The 19,153-nt window shown below is 40.4% G+C and overlaps 1 protein-coding gene across 8 annotated transcripts in view; it reads right to left on the bottom strand.

Moving 5' to 3' along the window:
* Positions 1-19,153, bottom strand: part of THRAP3 (thyroid hormone receptor associated protein 3) — a 33,597-nt gene that overhangs the window by 8,129 nt on the left and 6,315 nt on the right. For 3 of the 8 annotated variants that reach the window (XM_075114889.1, XM_075114896.1, XM_075114890.1), the window contains exons 3-6: positions 14,313-14,398; positions 7,464-7,625; positions 2,926-3,831; positions 715-1,455 (exon numbers count right to left, since the gene is read on the bottom strand). In XM_075114889.1, coding sequence (XP_074970990.1) covers positions 715-1,455; positions 2,926-3,831; positions 7,464-7,600 — 1,784 coding nt within the window. In that variant the 5' untranslated portion in view covers positions 7,601-7,625; positions 14,313-14,398. Of the gene's footprint in view, positions 1-714; positions 1,456-2,925; positions 3,832-7,463; positions 7,626-11,671; positions 12,045-14,312; positions 14,399-14,713; positions 17,633-19,153 lie in introns of those variants that run through there. The other 5 variants (XM_075114895.1, XM_075114893.1, XM_075114894.1 and 2 more) reach the window with 5 other exon arrangements.

Raw genomic sequence — 19,153 nt, 5'->3', positions numbered from 1 at the left:
TAGGTATTTGGAGGGCTCTGCAGGTGTTAAACCCTGACATCCTGTGAAATACAAGCCCATTCTTCCACCAGTAGCTGGCTGTGATCTTTTGCTACTGTTCCTAAATTCTAGATTAACCTCTAACACCCCACAGAGCACATTAACATTTACTGGCTACTGCGGTACAAATGTATTTTCTGGAACAACTTTCTACTGTCTTAGGATTTCTTGAAGCAATGCTGAAGTGGCTCACAGAGCTTCCTAGAGTTTCCGTAATGCTATGTTGAGAATAAGAGTAGTTAAACACTCTAGAGAATCAAACATCATTTAAGCAGCACTGTAACTTTACCGTAACACTAAGCTTCTAGCAGCAAGAAGCCATTGAGACCTAACTCTTTCCAGAGCCCAGAGCAGCGAGGAACCTGATGCAGAAGCATCTACATTCTGAACAAATCTCACGTCTAGTCATAGAAAAGATTAGGAAAAGTTGTTTAATCTTCATGCTGTACTTTCACCATCTGCAAATTGGTTACCCCTCTAACCTCCCACCACAAAAAAAGCGCCACACAAGTATTATAATGCCAGAAAAAGATTGTTCTCTATCTCCAAAAAATGCAAATCGTGATGCAATATTATTTAGCCTTCCTCACACTTGGCAAGCATACGAGGATCTCATGAAGATAAACAGGGAAAATAGTCACTATTTAGATTTCTCAAAAATTAGCAAATACTTACCGTGCAAGATCTTCATCAAAGGAATCCATTCGAATATTGACCTGGGCCTCACGAGTAATGGAAAAGGAGGATTTGCCAGGAGCTAGCCCCTCTGCTTTGGTGCCTGGTTTCTCCTTTACCTCAGAAGCCTTCCTTGGTGGGGGGGAAGAACTTTTTTCCTGGCTTGATTTGTAAGTGGTCACTCTAAAATTCTTTTCAGGAACAAACCCCCTGTGACCTGGTTCAGCTCTCTTGGATGCTGGTCTCTCTTCTTTTTTTGATCTTTCAGAATAGCTTTCCTCCTCCATTTCATCAGGTTTCCTTTGCTTCTCTTTTCCAGGCGGCAAGAACACCACACCTTCCCATTTTCCTGGCCTATCCTCTTCTTGACTTTTACTTGAAGTTGCTACAACTTTAGACATAAATTTGGGCTCATCATCAAATTCCGAATCTTTTCGGCCCTTTGCCTTGTCTTTCTTTTCCTGCTCATCTGTTTCCTCTTTGCCATAATGACTTTCCTTGTGGAACTCCGGGACCTTTAGCTTGTCAAAGTCATCCCGGAACTTGTAGCGCTTGGGCGACTGGCTGCCACGGTATCCCTTCTCAGAGTCGGCTTTGGATGCATAGGAGTCAGATTTTGCTTTTCCGTCTGTCGATCCCAACTCAGAGAAATTCCCTTTTTCTTTATTTTTGTCTTTTTCAACATTTGTTACTTTCTGTTCTTTGTCTTTCCCATTCTCAGTCTTCTGCTCTTCCAGATACCTGTTCATAAAACAGACATTACAGGAGTTCTCTTATTAAAAATCAAAGAGGTAAATACTTCAGTTTAAAGCAGTCAAATTTTAGAGAATACCAAGCTATGCATGTACAGAAAGTTGTCTCTAGGCCCTGAAACAGTTAAAATGTAAAGCAGATTACTCAGCCTGGATTTAGACTTTTAGTTCTCAATAAATTCAGCAAATGTAGAAGAAAATGGATATGCAGAACTGATGAAATGAGGCTTAAGAACAAATAAAAAACAGCTTACCCGCAGATTCATTTTAAGGAAAATAGTAACATCTTACCCAATCGGTTTATTTACTTACAAACCTGGTTCAGGAGAACAACACATCAAAACTTTCAAACTGGGCTGTTCTGCTTTAAACAACACACTGGAAATAAAAGCCTCAAAAGCTACTTCAAATTTTGGATGCAAGTTTCATAGGTAAGCTAAATATTTCATGACAGACTGTAAACACAAATAAAAGCAAAAAGGTTAACAGAGGAGAATATTTATTTTGCTGGGAGAAGACAAAACAGGTCTAGTGAGAACAACAATTTAGCTTGTTTAAAGCATCAGAACTGTTTTAAAACATTCATTAAGCACAACCCTTTGAGGAAACAGCAGCAAAGCCCGAGGACATTAGTTCAGTGCTTTGGAAAGCCCTAACAAGAGTTACAGCCTTTGTTTGTTGTTTTTTTTTTTTTTAATTTCAGACATCCTTGACATAGAATCAGTTCAAAATAACTTTAAAAATAATAAAGAGAAGATTTAAAAGCACTTGTGAATGCTACTGTATCTTTTAAAACAAAGTGTCACCTTCGGGCACGACTCTGCAGTGGACTAGCCAAGCAAACAGAAACATGGGAAGCTGATGCCTTCTGTATGGAAGGATGTCGCAATTTTAGTGATGATCTCGGGGCTTTAGTTTCTCATACTACCCACATACACTGGCACAAGCACTGCAACTACACCTGCCTTAGGCTGCTTGCAGCAGGACATGCAGTAGGATTTAAATTTTGCCAATTTGTAACATCTAATGCCATTCAAGAATGTAATACTAAAAAAGCATCTTTAACCGAGAAGTAAATAACTTAGAAATGCAAGCTCCCAGCGCGCACTGTGAGGTTGCTAGAAAATCTCATCGGGCACAGCTTCCCTTCAAGCGTTCGCTCCCTACAAACATTTTTGCAGGGAACCTGCACAATCTTTAGAACTATCCAAGTCAGAAAGCTAACTCCAACTTCCTACAACACAGGGTGGCTAGGTCTGTATTTTGTTCTTTAATTTAGACGGTACGAGGCCCAAACAGCTGGCAGCTTGCTAGCATGGCACCCTGCACGCTCTGGGGCCTTATTCCAACTGGAGCCTGCACGCACCCTGAGAGCCCTCGCAGTGCTCGTGGTGAGCGCCTACGCATGCAAGCTGGCTTGTCAAAAAAATACTGCAGCGCGATGAAACGCATCACTTGCCTTTTTGAGAAGGCTCCTCCTCCAGGAGCTGTGGTTTCCTCCTTCTGAGATGTACCGTAAATCGAACTGATTGGTGTTGGACTTTTGCACACAGGGCTCTTTCTCGTTGGGCTCAATCCTGCTGAGCCATGGTCAAATGGACTCTGATGAGAGCCTGCCTGAAAGGAGGTGCTGCTGCCTTGTAAAGCCGAGCCCATCTGTGATGGGTTGGACAGCGGAGGGCTCGACTTTTGCAGTGGGCTTGGCCGAGGAGAACGACGCCTCACCACAACTGACTGGAGAGGGCTTTTTAATGCAGGACTGCGTTCCCTTGGGCTAAGCTCAGACACAGAAGCTCTTGACGCTGAACTTGTACCATAGGTGGTCATATCTTGCCATGGTTTTGATCCCTCAGATGCCTTGACGTCTTGAGCCACTGTTCCTGAAAACGGCTGCTCCTTAGGCTCATCCCCTTGATTATCTCCTGCAGCCTGAGATGAGCGGGCATCCTTGGAAGATGACTTTTTCTCCTTTCCAGATTTACGCTTGGAAGACTCAACTCGGCTATGATTTGACGAAGACCGGGAAGAGGAAGACCTCCTTGACCGATCAGAAGATGACTTATCAGAATTTCTAGAATGACTTCTAGACCTTGGTGAAGGAGACCTCCTCTTGGGTGAACGAGAGCGTGACCTCCCTCTACGAGGGCTATACGCTTGGCGATAATTTTGCCAGTTTGACCTGTAATTCCCATATCCTCCTCGGTTATACTGGCCCCATGGATAAAACCCTCGATTTCGGCCACGAAAATAATACGGTCTCCTGTATCCTCTATTATGACCTCTGAAATCCCGGTTCTGATAGACTCTCGGATGGTTCCTTTCTCTGTTATGAGATGGAGAGTATGATCTCGAACGGGACCTAGAACTGATAAAAGGAAGAAATTACACAAATATTTTAAAGCTTATTCTTCTGTCACAACTTTTTGTTCAAAGCCTTAAAAAAGAATTTGAAAAATTCACGCCTAAACTTTTAAAAATTAATTTCTTCAGTCTACTCTCCTCCAGTTGAGGTATTACACTTTGCCCTCAATAAATTCCAGCGGAAATAACTTGTATCTGTGACACTGCCAAACAAATATTTGACTTCAGGGTCGTTGCAGAGACCACGATGAGTATGCATTACTCTTGATTTTTCTAGGATGAACGTGGCTGCTGTCCAGCTTCAGAAAAAATGACTTATCTCAAACTTCTGGCCCTTTACACTCAAGGTCAAGGTTATACCTCATCTTAGATCTCCTCCACAAAGTATTTCTTTATGCATGTACCACTCTTGGAACAGATCCAAAATCTTGCTGTTGTGCCCCTCTTAGCTCACATGCTTTTGAAATTCTGATAATCAAGATGAAAGCCCACTTCTTTGCCAGGTGAGTTAAACAAACTGCTATACTTCAACATGAGAAAAGCACTACTGCAGCAAACAGCACACTGCTCTGGAGTTTTAAGTTTCAAGAGGCCCACCCCTTGCCACAGCTCAGAAGCTGGAGCTCCAAGCAAGCGGGACAGCAGAGGGACGTGCTCGCTCTCCAGCCCGACGCCGCGAGATGGCACTCTTCCATGTCCCTCTGCTGGCCTCCACGCCACGCAAGAACACTCGTAAAGGACAGAACGGAATCCAAGTACAAAGCCTGTAAGAATACAGATTTAAGTGGCAAAACATTAAGGGCTAATTGTTCCAATAGTCTCTCTTCCACTAAATTTTTGGAGCTGTGGTTGTGTAACTGTTTAAAAACCCCACTGTAGCTCAGGATTAAATGCCAGCTTTACAGTAAGTGTTTCACAGCTGGTGGAAAAATACAAACTGCTGATGAAAGTCTTGAGATTTTAGCAACTTTGCAGTAGTAGAACAGAGGAAGCATCTTAAACAGTAATAGAGATTATATAAATGGAATTTTAGTAAATAACATTCATTGAAACCATTCCCACAGTCCCTTCCTACATTAAGAAAGAGCCAGTCAGCTCTAAAACTCTCACCAGCCATACTCCAATAGACATGTACTTCTTTTACAGACTGGCAATACACGACTCACTGCTGCCGCCTCTCTGCTCACACCCCGAACCCCCATAATGTAAAGTGAATACAAGGCTGCCGCTAGAATTTCCGCAAGATTAGTGTACACCCATGCAGAGATGAACTTTAGTTCTGCTTTTATTTTTCCCATCTATCAAATACATTACGGTTTAGCAGGACACAGTTTATTCATACCATAGTCAAATGATCATTTCAACATATGCTTCATCCTTTGCTTCAAACAACCAAAACCTACGCAACTTAGCTGAGACACTTTCTCATTCAAACAACGACAAGAAGGAAAAGCACAGAGGCAGATGGCAAGAGCCAATTATAACGAGCCCTAGTCAAGAGCACTAAGAACACACGCTCCCATTTTCAGACAACTGCTGCATTTGTGATCAATTACCAGCAAGGGACCTGTTGTACACCGCTTCCAAAATCCGTTCTATCACTTTAGAGAGGCTTGCAGCAGGAAAATTTCACTCCAAAAGTTGCAGAGAGTAACAATACATCTTTTTAGAACAATACAGTAAACGTTATGCAAAAGAAACACCACAAGTAATGCTTCTCCCAACTTTGCCAGCCCCTGTAGCTAGCTGATACCCGCTGCTCCAGTTCTAAAGCGCCCACCATTTTACAATAGGTAAAAATGAAAAACAAAGTCGTAAAAAAAGCAAGAAATATTATGCAGACTCCAACACAGCAACTTAGAACAAACAATAAACCTACCAAATAATGAGGAAGAGAAAAACATTTTTGTGGTGTATGCTGAAGTACACAATAATGGACTTCCATGCCAAGATACCAAATGAGACCTACCTCAGAGAATATCCTAGCACCATACAAGACGACTTGCCTGTACTAACCCCCTCCATTCTGATTCTTTTTTTAAAAAGGGAGTTATTTACAAAGCACAAGTAGATCCAGCAGCAGCACCAACAATCATGTTTGCACTGGGTGCCTTTGTTTTCAACTGTCAAAGTTCCTTCGTAGCTAGGCAGATATTCCCAAATGACCACGTATCTTCCAGCATTCCAGCTTCCTTCTGCAAAGACCTCTCTTTCACTCAAGTCTCTGCCTCTAATTTAGTTTTGTCATGTCCTTCTCTCTCCAACTGTACATTTATTAGAGCCTCTGTATTTAAAAAATCTCTCTAATTATTAACAGTTGCATGTGTTTACAGCCTAATGATTTTCAGAATATGTGTTATTAATTTAAGATTAGTGAAAAAGCAGCTGAACATCATTATACCCAGTCCAACTGGAATGTCTCTGCCAGATACAAAATGCTTAGCCAAAAGAAAAGGAAAAACACAGATATCCTGATATCCAGGGAAGAGATGAGCCCTTCACTGGCCTGACCAGAAGCAATTCAGGGAGGTAGGAACAACACATTAATGACTCCTCAGAATTAACTGTAGTGAAATTAAATTTATCTACTTTACCCATCCAGAATTATAATTTCTGTTAACTGACTCCTGCATATTATGGGGAGGGACAGGGAAACAACAACAAAAATTGCCCCAAACTTTCACAGCAGAATCTTAAATTGACATTAAAACTCATTCAAATTAATTTTTAGAAGAGGAGGAAAGCATGCAACGTCCACAAAGGCCCCTCAAGTCTGGGATCAATTAAATTAAAAGCTTAAAAAATAAAGCCAAAGATGTTTACCAAAACAAAGGAGCATGTGTTGCTTTGGACTTTCCCAACTCTTCTTCCCCACTCTGACTATGGAACATGCACTTAAACTCTCTCACAGCAGTAAAGCAAATGCCTGATCAAAATAATTTCAAATCTCAAAATAATCTCAGGTTAGGATAAAAAGCTATGATTTTTTTGCACTGTGTCCTGCTTTGGCAATTTCGAACAGCATCATTAACTGCGAGTACTTTTAATATAGGAAACTGGATCTCAGAGATTGTGTGTACTTAGCATTAGGGAAAGCAACAACAGGCTATCCCATTACATACAGCAGCAATTAAGAACTGCAGAAGAACATGGGAAAAAACCCACATGCATTTTGACACTGGCTTCTACTAATACCTTTGAGGAAAAACAAAGTACAGAGGTCTTCTCTAATGGCCCAGTCTAAAAAGGCTGTAACAACTCCACTGTGGACCATAACCCTGACAAAATGAGCCATGCTAACAAAAACACCTTCTGATTTAGTGGTACATTAGAGTACCTGTTAGTATTCCTATCGGGGGAAAAGACCTGCACAGAAAAGGAAAATTATTGTTCACCAAAAATGTGCTACAGAGACTAAATTAAGGGCTCAAAACAAGTAGACTGACAAAGCTGAGAAACAGCCACAATTCAAAACAGTACAGGTTGGCAGGAAACAGCCTAAGACACAGGACACTATCTGTCCTAGAATCTAATCAAAGTCTTTCCCTGGAAAAGAATTAAGTAACAAACCATCTGAACAGGACAGAGAGGAAAAACACAGTTACACCCTTTGGCTTGAGAGCTGCATGCACTTACCTAAGTCTGCGTTTTCTTGATCGTGAGACAGAACGAGAACGGGAGCGAGATTTCGAGAAGGAGCGTGAGCGTGACCTTGATCCAGACCTCGAACGGGAAGAACGGGATCCAGATTTTGATTTGTTAGTTTTAGACATCTTTGCAAGCACCTGTCAGTTGTACCTGACGGAAACAGGGAAATAGAAGTCTTTGAAAAATGAAGTCATGCAGCAGGTTGAGAGAACAGGCAACATCTGGCAACCTGACAAACTATAGTGACATGAAGCTTGACAAGACTGGAAATACAAATGTTTGAAGTGGCTGCCTAACAACAGATGAATGGTGTTGGGCTCAGAATAGAAGGTATATTTCAGTCTAAGGAAGAAATCTGCAAAAAGAATAAAAGGCTTTCAACCACAGTAATTACAAACTTGAGCACTAACAGTTGAAAGCAGCAAGTTAATGCGAAACCCAGGAACGGGCAGAGGCCACGCTGCTAGCTTAAGCAAGAACACCTTTAAAGAGACAAACCATATCATTTCAGTCACTATCAATACAGCCATCTGTCACTGGTTTAAGAACAATGAAGAAATAAAAAGGCTTACCGTCAAAAAAACCCAAAACCCACCCCCAAGAGTCTTCAGACTTTCAGAAGGAATCATGAACAAAAATGATAATTCAAGATACAAGAATATACCCCCCTACTTGCACAGATCTGCCTCGCTACGAACGCTCAGGTTAAATCCTGGACTCGTGTGTCCTGTCTGCTCGTGCAGTTTATGCAGTTGCTATGATCAGTTACAAGTGCGTATCATCCAGTGGAGTTCTGTTGCAGCCAAAATAATTCAGATGTCCTTCCAAATATTCAGAGACAGAGGATATTACGCTGTAGCATTAAATGACTCAAAATAGCTATAATTATGAATTACCTGGCCTGGTTTCAGGCATGTATCCAGGTAAAGGTTAAAGAGCCCCTTAAAAGATGTTTCAGGGAATACAGTTGGACCACATAATTGTTTCAGTTACACCCTATCTGATCTCCTCTCTTGCAAACGTCAACTTTGTATCAATGAGCAGGATTTTCTGAAGGGTTTTCATCATCTCTTACCTCCAGGGAAAGAAAAATATTCAGGACTATTAACTTAAGAGGGGTGAGTGTCATATTGTTTACATCTGAAGGTTGGTGCAAACTTTGCTAAAATTCAGATGCTGTACTTCTTTCAGCTGATCGGGTTCTTCTGTCAGCATCCAAAAAAGCCAAATGCATAACACTGTTCTGCAGCTGCTGACAGGGACCTTCACAAACCTTCCCCGTGACCTCCCTTCCACAAAGGGCTGTGGAAGCAAACCCAGCATACCAGAGACGGGCTGGGAGAGCTCCAGTGCCTTTTCTGTCCGGCTGTTACAGTGCTTCCAACTGCAGTAATAGTTGACCTATTTAATCGCTGTATCCAGCCACAAACAAAATTCCTTACAATTTAAAATTTGATCATGCTGAAAAATACACTCCAGATTTGAATCCCTGTTGGTTCCAGTACAGTTCTTCAGCTTAAATGGGAAATGCTTTGGCCCCTGACGTGGCGAGGAAGAAGGGGACTCCGCTCTCTTGCTCCTCAGATTAAATTCCCAGTCTCCTTTACTTCCATTCCTAGAAACTGGAGGTTTCGTTAGTGGGCTGGAAATGGGATCAAGAGCTAGTCTGAGTCAAGCGTTTGGTTTGTCGAGTATTCCACATTAGCAGTTGGTATCAAGATTTAAACGCTACAATTCCAGAGGCAGCCGATGAAGCTGAGAAGAAAACCTGCTCTCTTCAAACAATATATACATTTCATTCACAGCATCAGAAGCTATTTATTTAGCATTTAACAGAATTCTTTATGAATCACTACAAGAAATTACATTTTGTCCCCTCAAAGTCAGTAAAATATTGCATATCTCACATTCCTTACAGAAGCTCAAAATACACGAGAGCCGCAGAGGATCATAAAGTAAAAATGTAATAAATGTTTTTAACATATACAGCAGTCCACAAACACCTGTGGCTTTGAGACCCCTTAACAATCTGCTCTATTTAAGTAAGCAGAAGTCCTTGGCCTTTGCTGCCCTAGGAAAGAATAAAATAAACACCCTGCACGTACATGACATCAAGGAGTCCCCAAGAGAACTGAGCATCAATAATTGTTGTGAGGGTCCAGAGATTACATACCATAAGACATGTTAATTATTTATTTCAATGGCTAAAAAGCCTCTCAAATCATGAAATGACCAAAGAGACATTTTGACAACAAACTGCCAAAACCTAAGCATCCACGAAACAAAGGCTCTGCAACCTTCATTGCCCCCATTCTGGAAGAGGAAAACAACTGATTGCTCTGGGAATTAGCAAAAGGATTGTGAAGACAAGATTTGCATTAACTGAGTATTGCAAAAACGTTATCAACAAACTTTTCAGCAAAAGTTACTAATGAATAAGAGCCAGAAAGAAAAAAACAAACTATATTAGTCCTACTTTATCCTTTTTTCACCCACAGATTAAAAAGAGAGACATTTAGGTATATAAACACAACCACTCGAGTACTACTGCTGCCGTGTCATCTTAAGCAGATGCCAGTGGACTGACTTGCAATGCCTTCACTTTCAGTCGCTCTCCAAAGCCAAATTACATATATGGCTACCAAGAACTCCAACTACTGCCAAGGCACTTTCAGGAACAGCACAACGGCGTCGCAGGAGCAACTGCTGGGAGAGTGGGTTGTTTATCATGAGAGCTGTTACTTCCCAGAAATGGGATGTTGGCTTTTATTTTAAAAATCATGTTAAAACATGTTCCCATTCTTCCCTTTCACTATACTAAAGATGCTACACCAATTCAATTGAAGTATTTTAATATATTCCACACTAGAAAGCATGTAGGGGAAAAAACCCAATGTTTCCTGTTTTATTAGATAAAAATAAATCAGACCAGGGATGAAAATCAAAAAGCACTACCACCAAAGAAGCCAAGTTCATTCTCATGCACGGTCATTTTTCAGGGAGAGGACATGTGAAAGGACCATTTAGAAATACATCCTTTTATTTTACTAAATACATCTGTTGGAACAGAAACATCTCCTAGTCTGTTGGCCAAAACAATCAAAAATTTAGCACAGTAAACCAAACACAGAAGATAAACAGAAGAAACAAATGGTAATAGGAACTACTTGAAGATATAGGAAGATGATCTAAACTGCCTCTCAGAATCAGAGAGCTGCTGCCAGCTGAATCCTGAGGGGCTTTGATACAATAAAACCAGAATAAAAGCGACATTCTGTAAGGAGATTACAAATATATCCCATAAACCGTGTAATTTCAGGATAGCTCTACTAAATGACAACCCTGTAGGTCAAGACAAACTACACTTCAACACATTATCGCCTGTAAGTTATCTTTATTTACACTGAACTCCACACTGCTTGAAATAGTTTAATAGACTAGTAAAATTAAAGTGGCTTCCACCACAACTCTTCTCTGCTGCGTCTCTTCTCAAATAAATTCTTTTCCAAGGAAAAGCATGTGGTTAGAGCTGACTGACCGAGCAGCATAAGCATGGCAGTAACTCTTATTAAGTCCCGAGAAAGCCCCTAAATAGCTTTTAAATGTATCACTTGCTTTGAGCTGTTTACAAGTCTTTGTATTTTACTTTGATCCACAGCACTTGCTAGCCAAACATTAGCTCAGTACATGAGATGTGTGCCAAAAGCTCTTGTCTTAGAAAGTTTTTTTTATCTTTGTCAGTATTTTTAAAGTTGATTCATTCCTAACATGTAAGGTAACTCCTATTAGAATAGAAACCGAGTTGCTATGCTCCATCAGCACTCAAAAGGTTAAAGAAACTAAATACCAGAGCCACTTCAGCTCCCTGGTGTTAACACTGCAATTGTAAACTTATTGCAATATACATTTAGTTGTTCTAAGAATTAATGACTGACTAGGATAACACGTGTTCAGCTGGTAAGCAAAAAATCCCTTCTGAAAGAATCTATTTTATAAAACATCTTAAGGGTTGCTCTGATTTTAAAGAGACACCTGTAAATGCAGCAAACTATGAAAGTAGCGGTGGCTGCTCACTTAACTTACCATTTACATTTCCCCACTGAACATGATGCTGCGCCCCAAAGCACACACACATACAGCCTCATAGAGCTCACAGGTGGATGCTGCTTTTCAAAACACCGGAAGGTAAAATGTACCTGTCCTGAGCGGGGACTGCAGAAGAAGCATTTACAGTGCTATGGAGCCTTGTTAGCAATCTGCTGTGCCAAAGGTCACGCTTCCTTCCCGCTCACAGCTCAGAATTGCCTTCCCCTGGCACTGGCTCCACCTCTACCTTGAAAGGGTTGATCCCTGCTGCCTGATCCAGGTCTCATCTCCCAGCAGATGAGTGTAACGGCACACATCTGGAGGGCATGCTCTCGTGGAAACACTGCCAGGAATTTTCAAAATTGTTTTTTGGTTTGTCTTTTCTGAAGAACCGACTGTAAGCTGTCCAGCAGATCTTCCCAAGGAGCATAGACTCACATCCAAAATTATCAGCACTGATCCCGAGTGTGCTGAGATATCACCCTATTGGAAAACAGACACTTCACAGCCTGTTTATCTGCCATAAAAATGCACTGTATAACGTACCTCATAATTCAACACCCACCAAGTCTGAAGAAACAATCTGTATTTCAAATTAATTTGCTAAATTTACTCATACCACACAGATTTAAAATTATGTTTTCTGCAAGCCAGATCTGAAATCACAGAAGTTGGTCAGGGAAGGAAATAGTCACTCGAACAGCTAGCTGTTCAGTCTGCTGAAAGCGCATTGCCGATGCAAATTAAGCATTATAATTATTTTTTAGATTCTTATTTTAAGAAACACGTACATTTCTGCAGAAAACATGAAAAACTGCAGATTCCCACATGCTGTGAGTACCACCAACTCAAAGGTGTAAAGTTCAGGCTTCTTTGAAAATGAGCAACAGCCAAAGCTTCATTGAACAGTAAGAAAACTGACAAACACCTCTTACTGGAGTAAACTGTTTTGAATCCTTCTTCCCTAGCTTATGGAAAGTAAAGGCAGAGGGTTTGCTTGAGCTGCAAAGGCCTTTGACAGCCATCACTAACTCAACTGAATTTGAATTCTCACAGGAGAACACTGCCACGTTACTTATACCCCCTTCTCAGCACCAAAGATCTCCCACCTTGACCCCAAAGACATACACCTGGAACTCTTCAGACCTGTCTCCTGTGAAGGAAAGCAGGCAACACAGGCTGAGCAGTTCTGCAGGTAGTTTTAGTAATATTTATACAAGCTACTTCATTCTGGAAGTTCTTGAGCTGCTGTAAGATAGCTTTTTTTTTTTTGCCACGCTAGAAACAGTGCCATTCAGAAAGGGAATACTCTTACAAAGAAAGCTAACGCAGTAGAGAATGACTTCCAGTCAAGAACTACAAGACTTTTTATCTTTACAAAACTGTTGCAAATCTTTAACATCTACAAAGAAAAAGCAATAAAAGCCTGGTTTATTTGTATAAGATCCTTACAGGGCACATACTGTGAACTGTAGGCAACTCAAGTCATCTACCAATTGAAAACAAAGGCCAGAGTCAACCCCCTTTGATGTTTAACAGCAACCTTTGTGGATGGTATTCTGCAGAGACCCACTTCTACTTCCTAAAGAACTAGAACAAAACCTAACAGGATGTCTCTGACTGAGGATGTTTCTGTTCATGCACAGTTTGACTAATTACTACCTTAGCAACAAGGCCCATGTAGAAAGTTTCCATCCTGCCAATACAATGAATTGTTCACCTACATTCTAAACTTAATCTCTGTCATGGCAGAGGTTACAAGTGTTCTGTTTTACAAGAATATTTTTCACCCAGACCAATTCTGTGACCCCATTCATATGGGCCCTACTGACAAGTAAGGAGAGTTTTGAGATGGAGAACCAGCAGCCTGGAAGCCTCTCACTCTCAAAATAAGTGGGAGGCTATTTCAAGAAGCAAAGTTTGCCTTCTCCACTTCTAAATCCTCACGGCAATCCATCATACCACTGCAGGAGATGAAAACAACGGAAGAGCAAACGCTCCTACTGCACCACCACAATGGACTTTGCCTGGGACACAACCTTTTGTCATGAAACAGTGTCAGGAAAGTTAATGTTTTACGTGTTTTAAGTCTCCTGGCAGAAGTCAGAACAGCTCCACTTCGCCCCACAGCAACAAAAAAGTCACTGTCAAGAGTCTCTTACTGCTGTACACTTCCACTAGCTACCAAAGCATCAGAATTTCATTATTCAGAATAGTTAAGGAAAACTTTTATGGTGCCAACAGAAATCACTGCAACACTTCAGCAAAAGAACAAATGTTGGCGGGGTGGCAGCGAATATGGGGGTTTAACAGTTTAGATCAGTATGACATTTAATAATCTGGCCAATTAAGGTACGTAGGGGGAAGCATTCCTTTTCTCCCAAAAGCCACCAGGCTGTAAATCCAAAAATCACACAACACAGCATTAAAAAAATTTAAAAATGGAGGTACTACTTCTTCCAGGACATCCAAGATTATTTCACAAAATTGTTCTATTCTACCCTTTTATTCACCAGCTATCTGGAAAGACAAAGCAAAACATTCCAAGACACGAAGGCTGAGTTTTTTCTTCAAAACCTGTATAGTCCTTTTTGCACAGCAACATTAACAATAAAAAAAAAAAGAATTCAACTGACACAGTTTATCTTGCAGTGTGCCCAGGACAGAGGGGACACAAGAAGGTGTATTCCAAATCCCAAGACAAGCAGTTTTACCACTTCTGAAGATTTTTATTTTCTACCGTGTGCCTACCTGCTCAAGCAGGTTCACACCCTGCAGCCTTCAACAGTCAGGTTTCACCGTCTCAGCTTTGCCAATTATCAAATCAGGAAGCAAACCTGAAATGAGAAGAAAATGCATTGAAGCATCTTTGCATGTACACTGCCGCACTTACTGCCACCAATGATCAACGGGAGCCTGGCTTACTTAAGCTGTCATCCAGTGCTGCACCCAAAATGTTCATCACATCTTAAGTATTTCAGTAGAGCACATACGCTGCAAAAGTTCATCACCCCCTTCACCATGAATTACTTAATGTACTTTTTTGAAGAGCATAGCTTCTAGAACAGTTATTCAAGCTTTCGAAATTTTAAGTCCACTTCTTGCTTCCTTCCTCCACCTCCCCTGCCCCGATCCCACCTCCTGTTACATACATACTAATCGCTGTCATTACATCGGTACAGCCACATTGGAGTAATCTCTCTCAGCTCGTTTGTATGGTCTTACTGGATTCAGGACTAAGTATTTTCCCATATTGTTAAAGAGAATCCACAGGCCAAGAGAAACAATTGTTTTCCTGACAAATTCATCCATCAGTATATCGCCGTCTTCAAAGGGTGCCACCAGTCCACTGTGAGCTGTTTTCACAGGCCTACAATTACATTTCAGTATCCTTCCATGCACTGCTAGAGGGGTGTAAGTTTTAAAAAAGAAAACAACAGTAAACACAATCTCATAAATTACTCCATGTTATTAAACCCCTGATCTAACAGCAGGAATGTAATTTACTCTGTATTCAACCATAAAATAAACTTGTTTAAAGCTATTCATTTTTTCTGTTTACTACTTCATTGAAAAAAGGTTCCAAGGCTACTTGAAGATTATGCTTTCTCTGAAATGGCAGTTAAGTCCTATTCTCACCCAAAAGGGAAGGTTGTATTGCAAGGTTTAGGGTTTTCTTAATCATGCTTACCAATCTGAAAAAAGCCAAATACAGAACACCACAGCACAGACTTTTTTTTTTTAACTGTTGTCATGTCCATCCATCTACGCATCTGTGAAAGAGAGAAATCTTGCCTTTTACCTTAAAGGCCTTTGACATTCAGCCTTTCACAGAGGCTACCAGAAAAAAAAATATTCTATAACGATTTTTTTTCTTGTTTTGTGATAAAACACTTGGGTTTTGTTTGCTTTTTCAGCTATTCCCCATACACTGACATTACCACAAACTTTTGGTACAATCCACTGCACACAGGTGTCATCCAGATTAAAAGCTGGCTGAATTCTCTCTTGAAGAATACTGGTTTCTTATTTAGAGCATTGCTAGGAAAAAAAACGAACCAAGACAACACAAAACAAGGAAGAACAGCTAACCCTTCTTCCAGATATGGAAAGGAAAGCAGGAAATGTGCTCAATGCTCTCTGCTGAAGCAGAAATCACAGTCCAGAGTTTCTTATTCCAGAACACTGTAAAGAACATTTCCATATGCCAAGACACGGGTCAAACGAAGAACATCTCTAGTTTTCACAATGCCTTTTTCCAGGAATTAGTTCCCTATTCCCAACTGGCCTGTGTTACTTTATGACTATCTCTTTCCATCTTCTACTCCTTTTTTTGAAGTCTCTCAAGCAGTACTCATCATTATTTCAGGCCTTTCACAGATGTTAAAGCAGAACAGAACCACCACGGCCCTGTACAGAAAAGCCATCTAACAAAACGTTACAGCTGAAATCACTCCATCTCAGCACGCCGTTGAGGACGGCTACACCACGTAGCGCCACAATTTGCCAGCTTAGAGAGAAAACCACAGCAGATATGTCATGATCAAAAGCAACAGTTTGTCTTCATTTCTGTCTATAATACACTGAGCATAAACACTAAGAACATTTGGAAACAAGTGAAATGGCTTACGTACGTACCTTAGAAGTGTGCACAGGACTGCAGAACTTGTTACAGTAGTTTCAGTTTATTACACAGTGTTTACAAAACATTAGCTTGCAAGTATTAAATATTCTGTAAAAACATTTGTAGAAAGCTCTATATAATCGTGGTAGGAAAACAAAAATTTACTTGTTACTTTCTGGCCAGGATTTAATGAAACTGTTACAGTTTATTCTGCTGTAAGACCAGAGGCAAACAAGATAGCACCTCATTAGAGAAAACATTCCTGCCTGGGCATCTTGTCATCCATTCAGGGTTTGCTAGCACAAACATTCAGTTTGGGAGAAACAGCTGAACTGCTACTTTATTTGCTCACAACAGCCTTCATTATCAGGGAACAAAAAAAAAAAAATTAATTCTCCTTCAGCCAGCTCTACAATTCAGAACCCTGAGCTTCAAAACCCAAACAAGATTAGTTAATTCTAAAAGGAAAAAAACCCATAATCCTACAAAATGTCTTACAGAGTGCACTCTATATATAAATAAGCCAACATCAATCACTACAAAAAATACACTTATTAAAAAAGTCACAGAACTACATAGTAAAAAACCAGTTTCATTTCCCACAAAACAAGCTTTTTAACATTTGGATAAGATACCTGAAAGGCTTACATCAATTTAAACTGTGGCAGTCTTTGTCCTAGCCAAGAAACTCCCTCTTTACAACTTAAAACCCCAGAAGATAGATATGATTTGTTGCTGATTGACCCTATATCCCAATTTGTACTCTACAAAGATATCAAAGATACTGGAGAATGCTAACATGAACATGAATGTCAGCACTGTGTTCTTTCTGAAGACACTGAAAATAAGAAATTAGGCATTTATAAACTTAAACAATAGTAATCACCTAAATCCGGGCCTATCAGAGGCAGAAAACCTGTTCAATCAATTAAAAATCCAATCCTATATATGATCTGGTAATTCACAACCCTGTAAAATATACTGCTTCTGTGCTTTTTAGTTCTGCCTCTCAGAGAAGCAGAAGAGGTGAGTGGCATCTGTAGATGTCAGAAGACTGGGGTAAGAATAGCACTGTGAAGAACCGCCAAGTTAAGATACAATGACAAAATAAAATAGGAAATAAAAAGTGTCAAATAAAACACAACAGTAACTAAGGACTGCCAGCATCTTTTAAAATTCAGTTATGATCTTGTTTCAATTTAACTATCTACCTGCAGAATAACAGTTGCACTGGGTCCCATACCAAATTGCTACTTGAACACCGAATAACACTGATATGAACAAATCTGTTAAGCAAGCCAAACGTGAGTTATTGGACTAATGTAAAAGCACATGTAGAACTGTAATAAATGTAGTACCTCCTCTTGCGCTCAGGCTCAATACACTTCATGAGAGCAGCCTGACATCAGTGTCGAATCAGAGCGATCTTTGTCTACTAGACATGTACCTGGCAAAGAATAGAAGATCTATTCTTTTTTTTTTTCCTGCAGCAAGTGCCCCGAAAGGCTATTTTTCATACCGCACATTAACCCCCTGGAAAGATCTGCAGTCCAGCAGCACTCTGCATTTGCACCTGTTGAGGCTGCCGCGGGGATCGCAGCACATTGGCAGCTCGTCCAGAGGAACACAGCCAGAGAATACCCCGAAACCCACCTCCCTTCAACCCAGCCGTGGTTAGCACGACAGCAAACGACACCTGCTCTTCCCTTGCAGCTCCCAGATCTGTGTCTTACCAAAGAGCAAATCGAAATAATGACCACAGTGGTTTGACTGCCATGAATTCATACATTAGATGAAAAGTTGAAAATAATATTCCTAAATCAGTTAAGTTTGAGAACCATCAATATACTGAACTAAAGCCCCTGTTCTAAAAGAGTAGTTCAGAAGCATGACAGATTAACCTTGCTATGCATGACAGCTATGTAAAAATCTGTTTCCCAGCAAGCTTTGTACTACAGCTGCACAAGATTTTGCTGTGAACTTACTTGAAGTGGAAAAAAGTTGCAGTTATCTACATGTCAGAGCACACAGAGGTGCCAGCAGTAACGTAGAGATAGGACAAACTGGCGTTACTAGTTCAGAAATGAAAGTCTAAATCTCACTTTCTAATGGATTCTTCTTTTTCAAGCTAAGGTTTGGTCTTGCACCAAAAATTAAGTATGCTCTTGATATCAATAGAACACTTAAAGGGATGGAAAAAAAGAGCCACCTGCGTAGCTCCCCACTGCCCGCCTGGTGGACAGCAAATTAAAACACTATTTCTAATTACCCAGTTCAAATTTCATTAGGGTAACAAAAAGCAGAACAAGTCCTCTTTATAGATCAGGTATCCAGTGTATGTTTTCAGGAGATTAATGACACAAGTTAAACTAAAGCCTACAACTACACCTACCAACCGCCTCAACAAGAATTTTCCTGGACAACACTGCTAAGAACAAAACCCAAACCAAAACAGTGTGTTCTACTTTAATACATGCCAAACACGCTTTGGGGAAAAAAATTCAGATTATTCTGCCATGGCAAGAGAAGCACTAGTTTGTCAACAGCAGTTCCAATTTCTCTCTAGTTTATATACTTTCAAAACTAAGATTTTCCTTCAAGCATTTTTGGGTTTTCACACAATCAAACTAATCCCTAAAGAAGTCCAACATTGCGCTCCAGCCCTGGCTTCAGATAATTAGAAGCAGGTTCTATAGAATGGTTCAAAGACTATTTCCAGGTTCTTTCAAAAAGGACTGATTCTGCAGATTGCAGTGCTGAACAATCCCTTTCCAAATAATCTGACTAGCTATAAAACTAACTGGTGACTAATTCTGACACTAGTCACTTGGCTAAAAACTATTTAATATAACTTGGAGCTTTAAAAGCCTTATTTCATTATTCAATTCAGTGCCAGGGAGCTCAAAGAAAACAAACCCAAGAAAAAACTGGTTAGAAATCTGGATGGTTTTGTTACAAAAGTCAGGCA

The sequence above is a fragment of the Phalacrocorax aristotelis genome, chromosome 20 (assembly GCF_949628215.1).
Source record: "Phalacrocorax aristotelis chromosome 20, bGulAri2.1, whole genome shotgun sequence".
NCBI classification, from domain to species: Eukaryota; Metazoa; Chordata; class Aves; order Suliformes; family Phalacrocoracidae; genus Phalacrocorax; species Phalacrocorax aristotelis.
The sequence above is the reverse complement of the archived record's forward strand: the minus strand, read 5'-3'. Positions and strand labels throughout refer to the sequence as shown.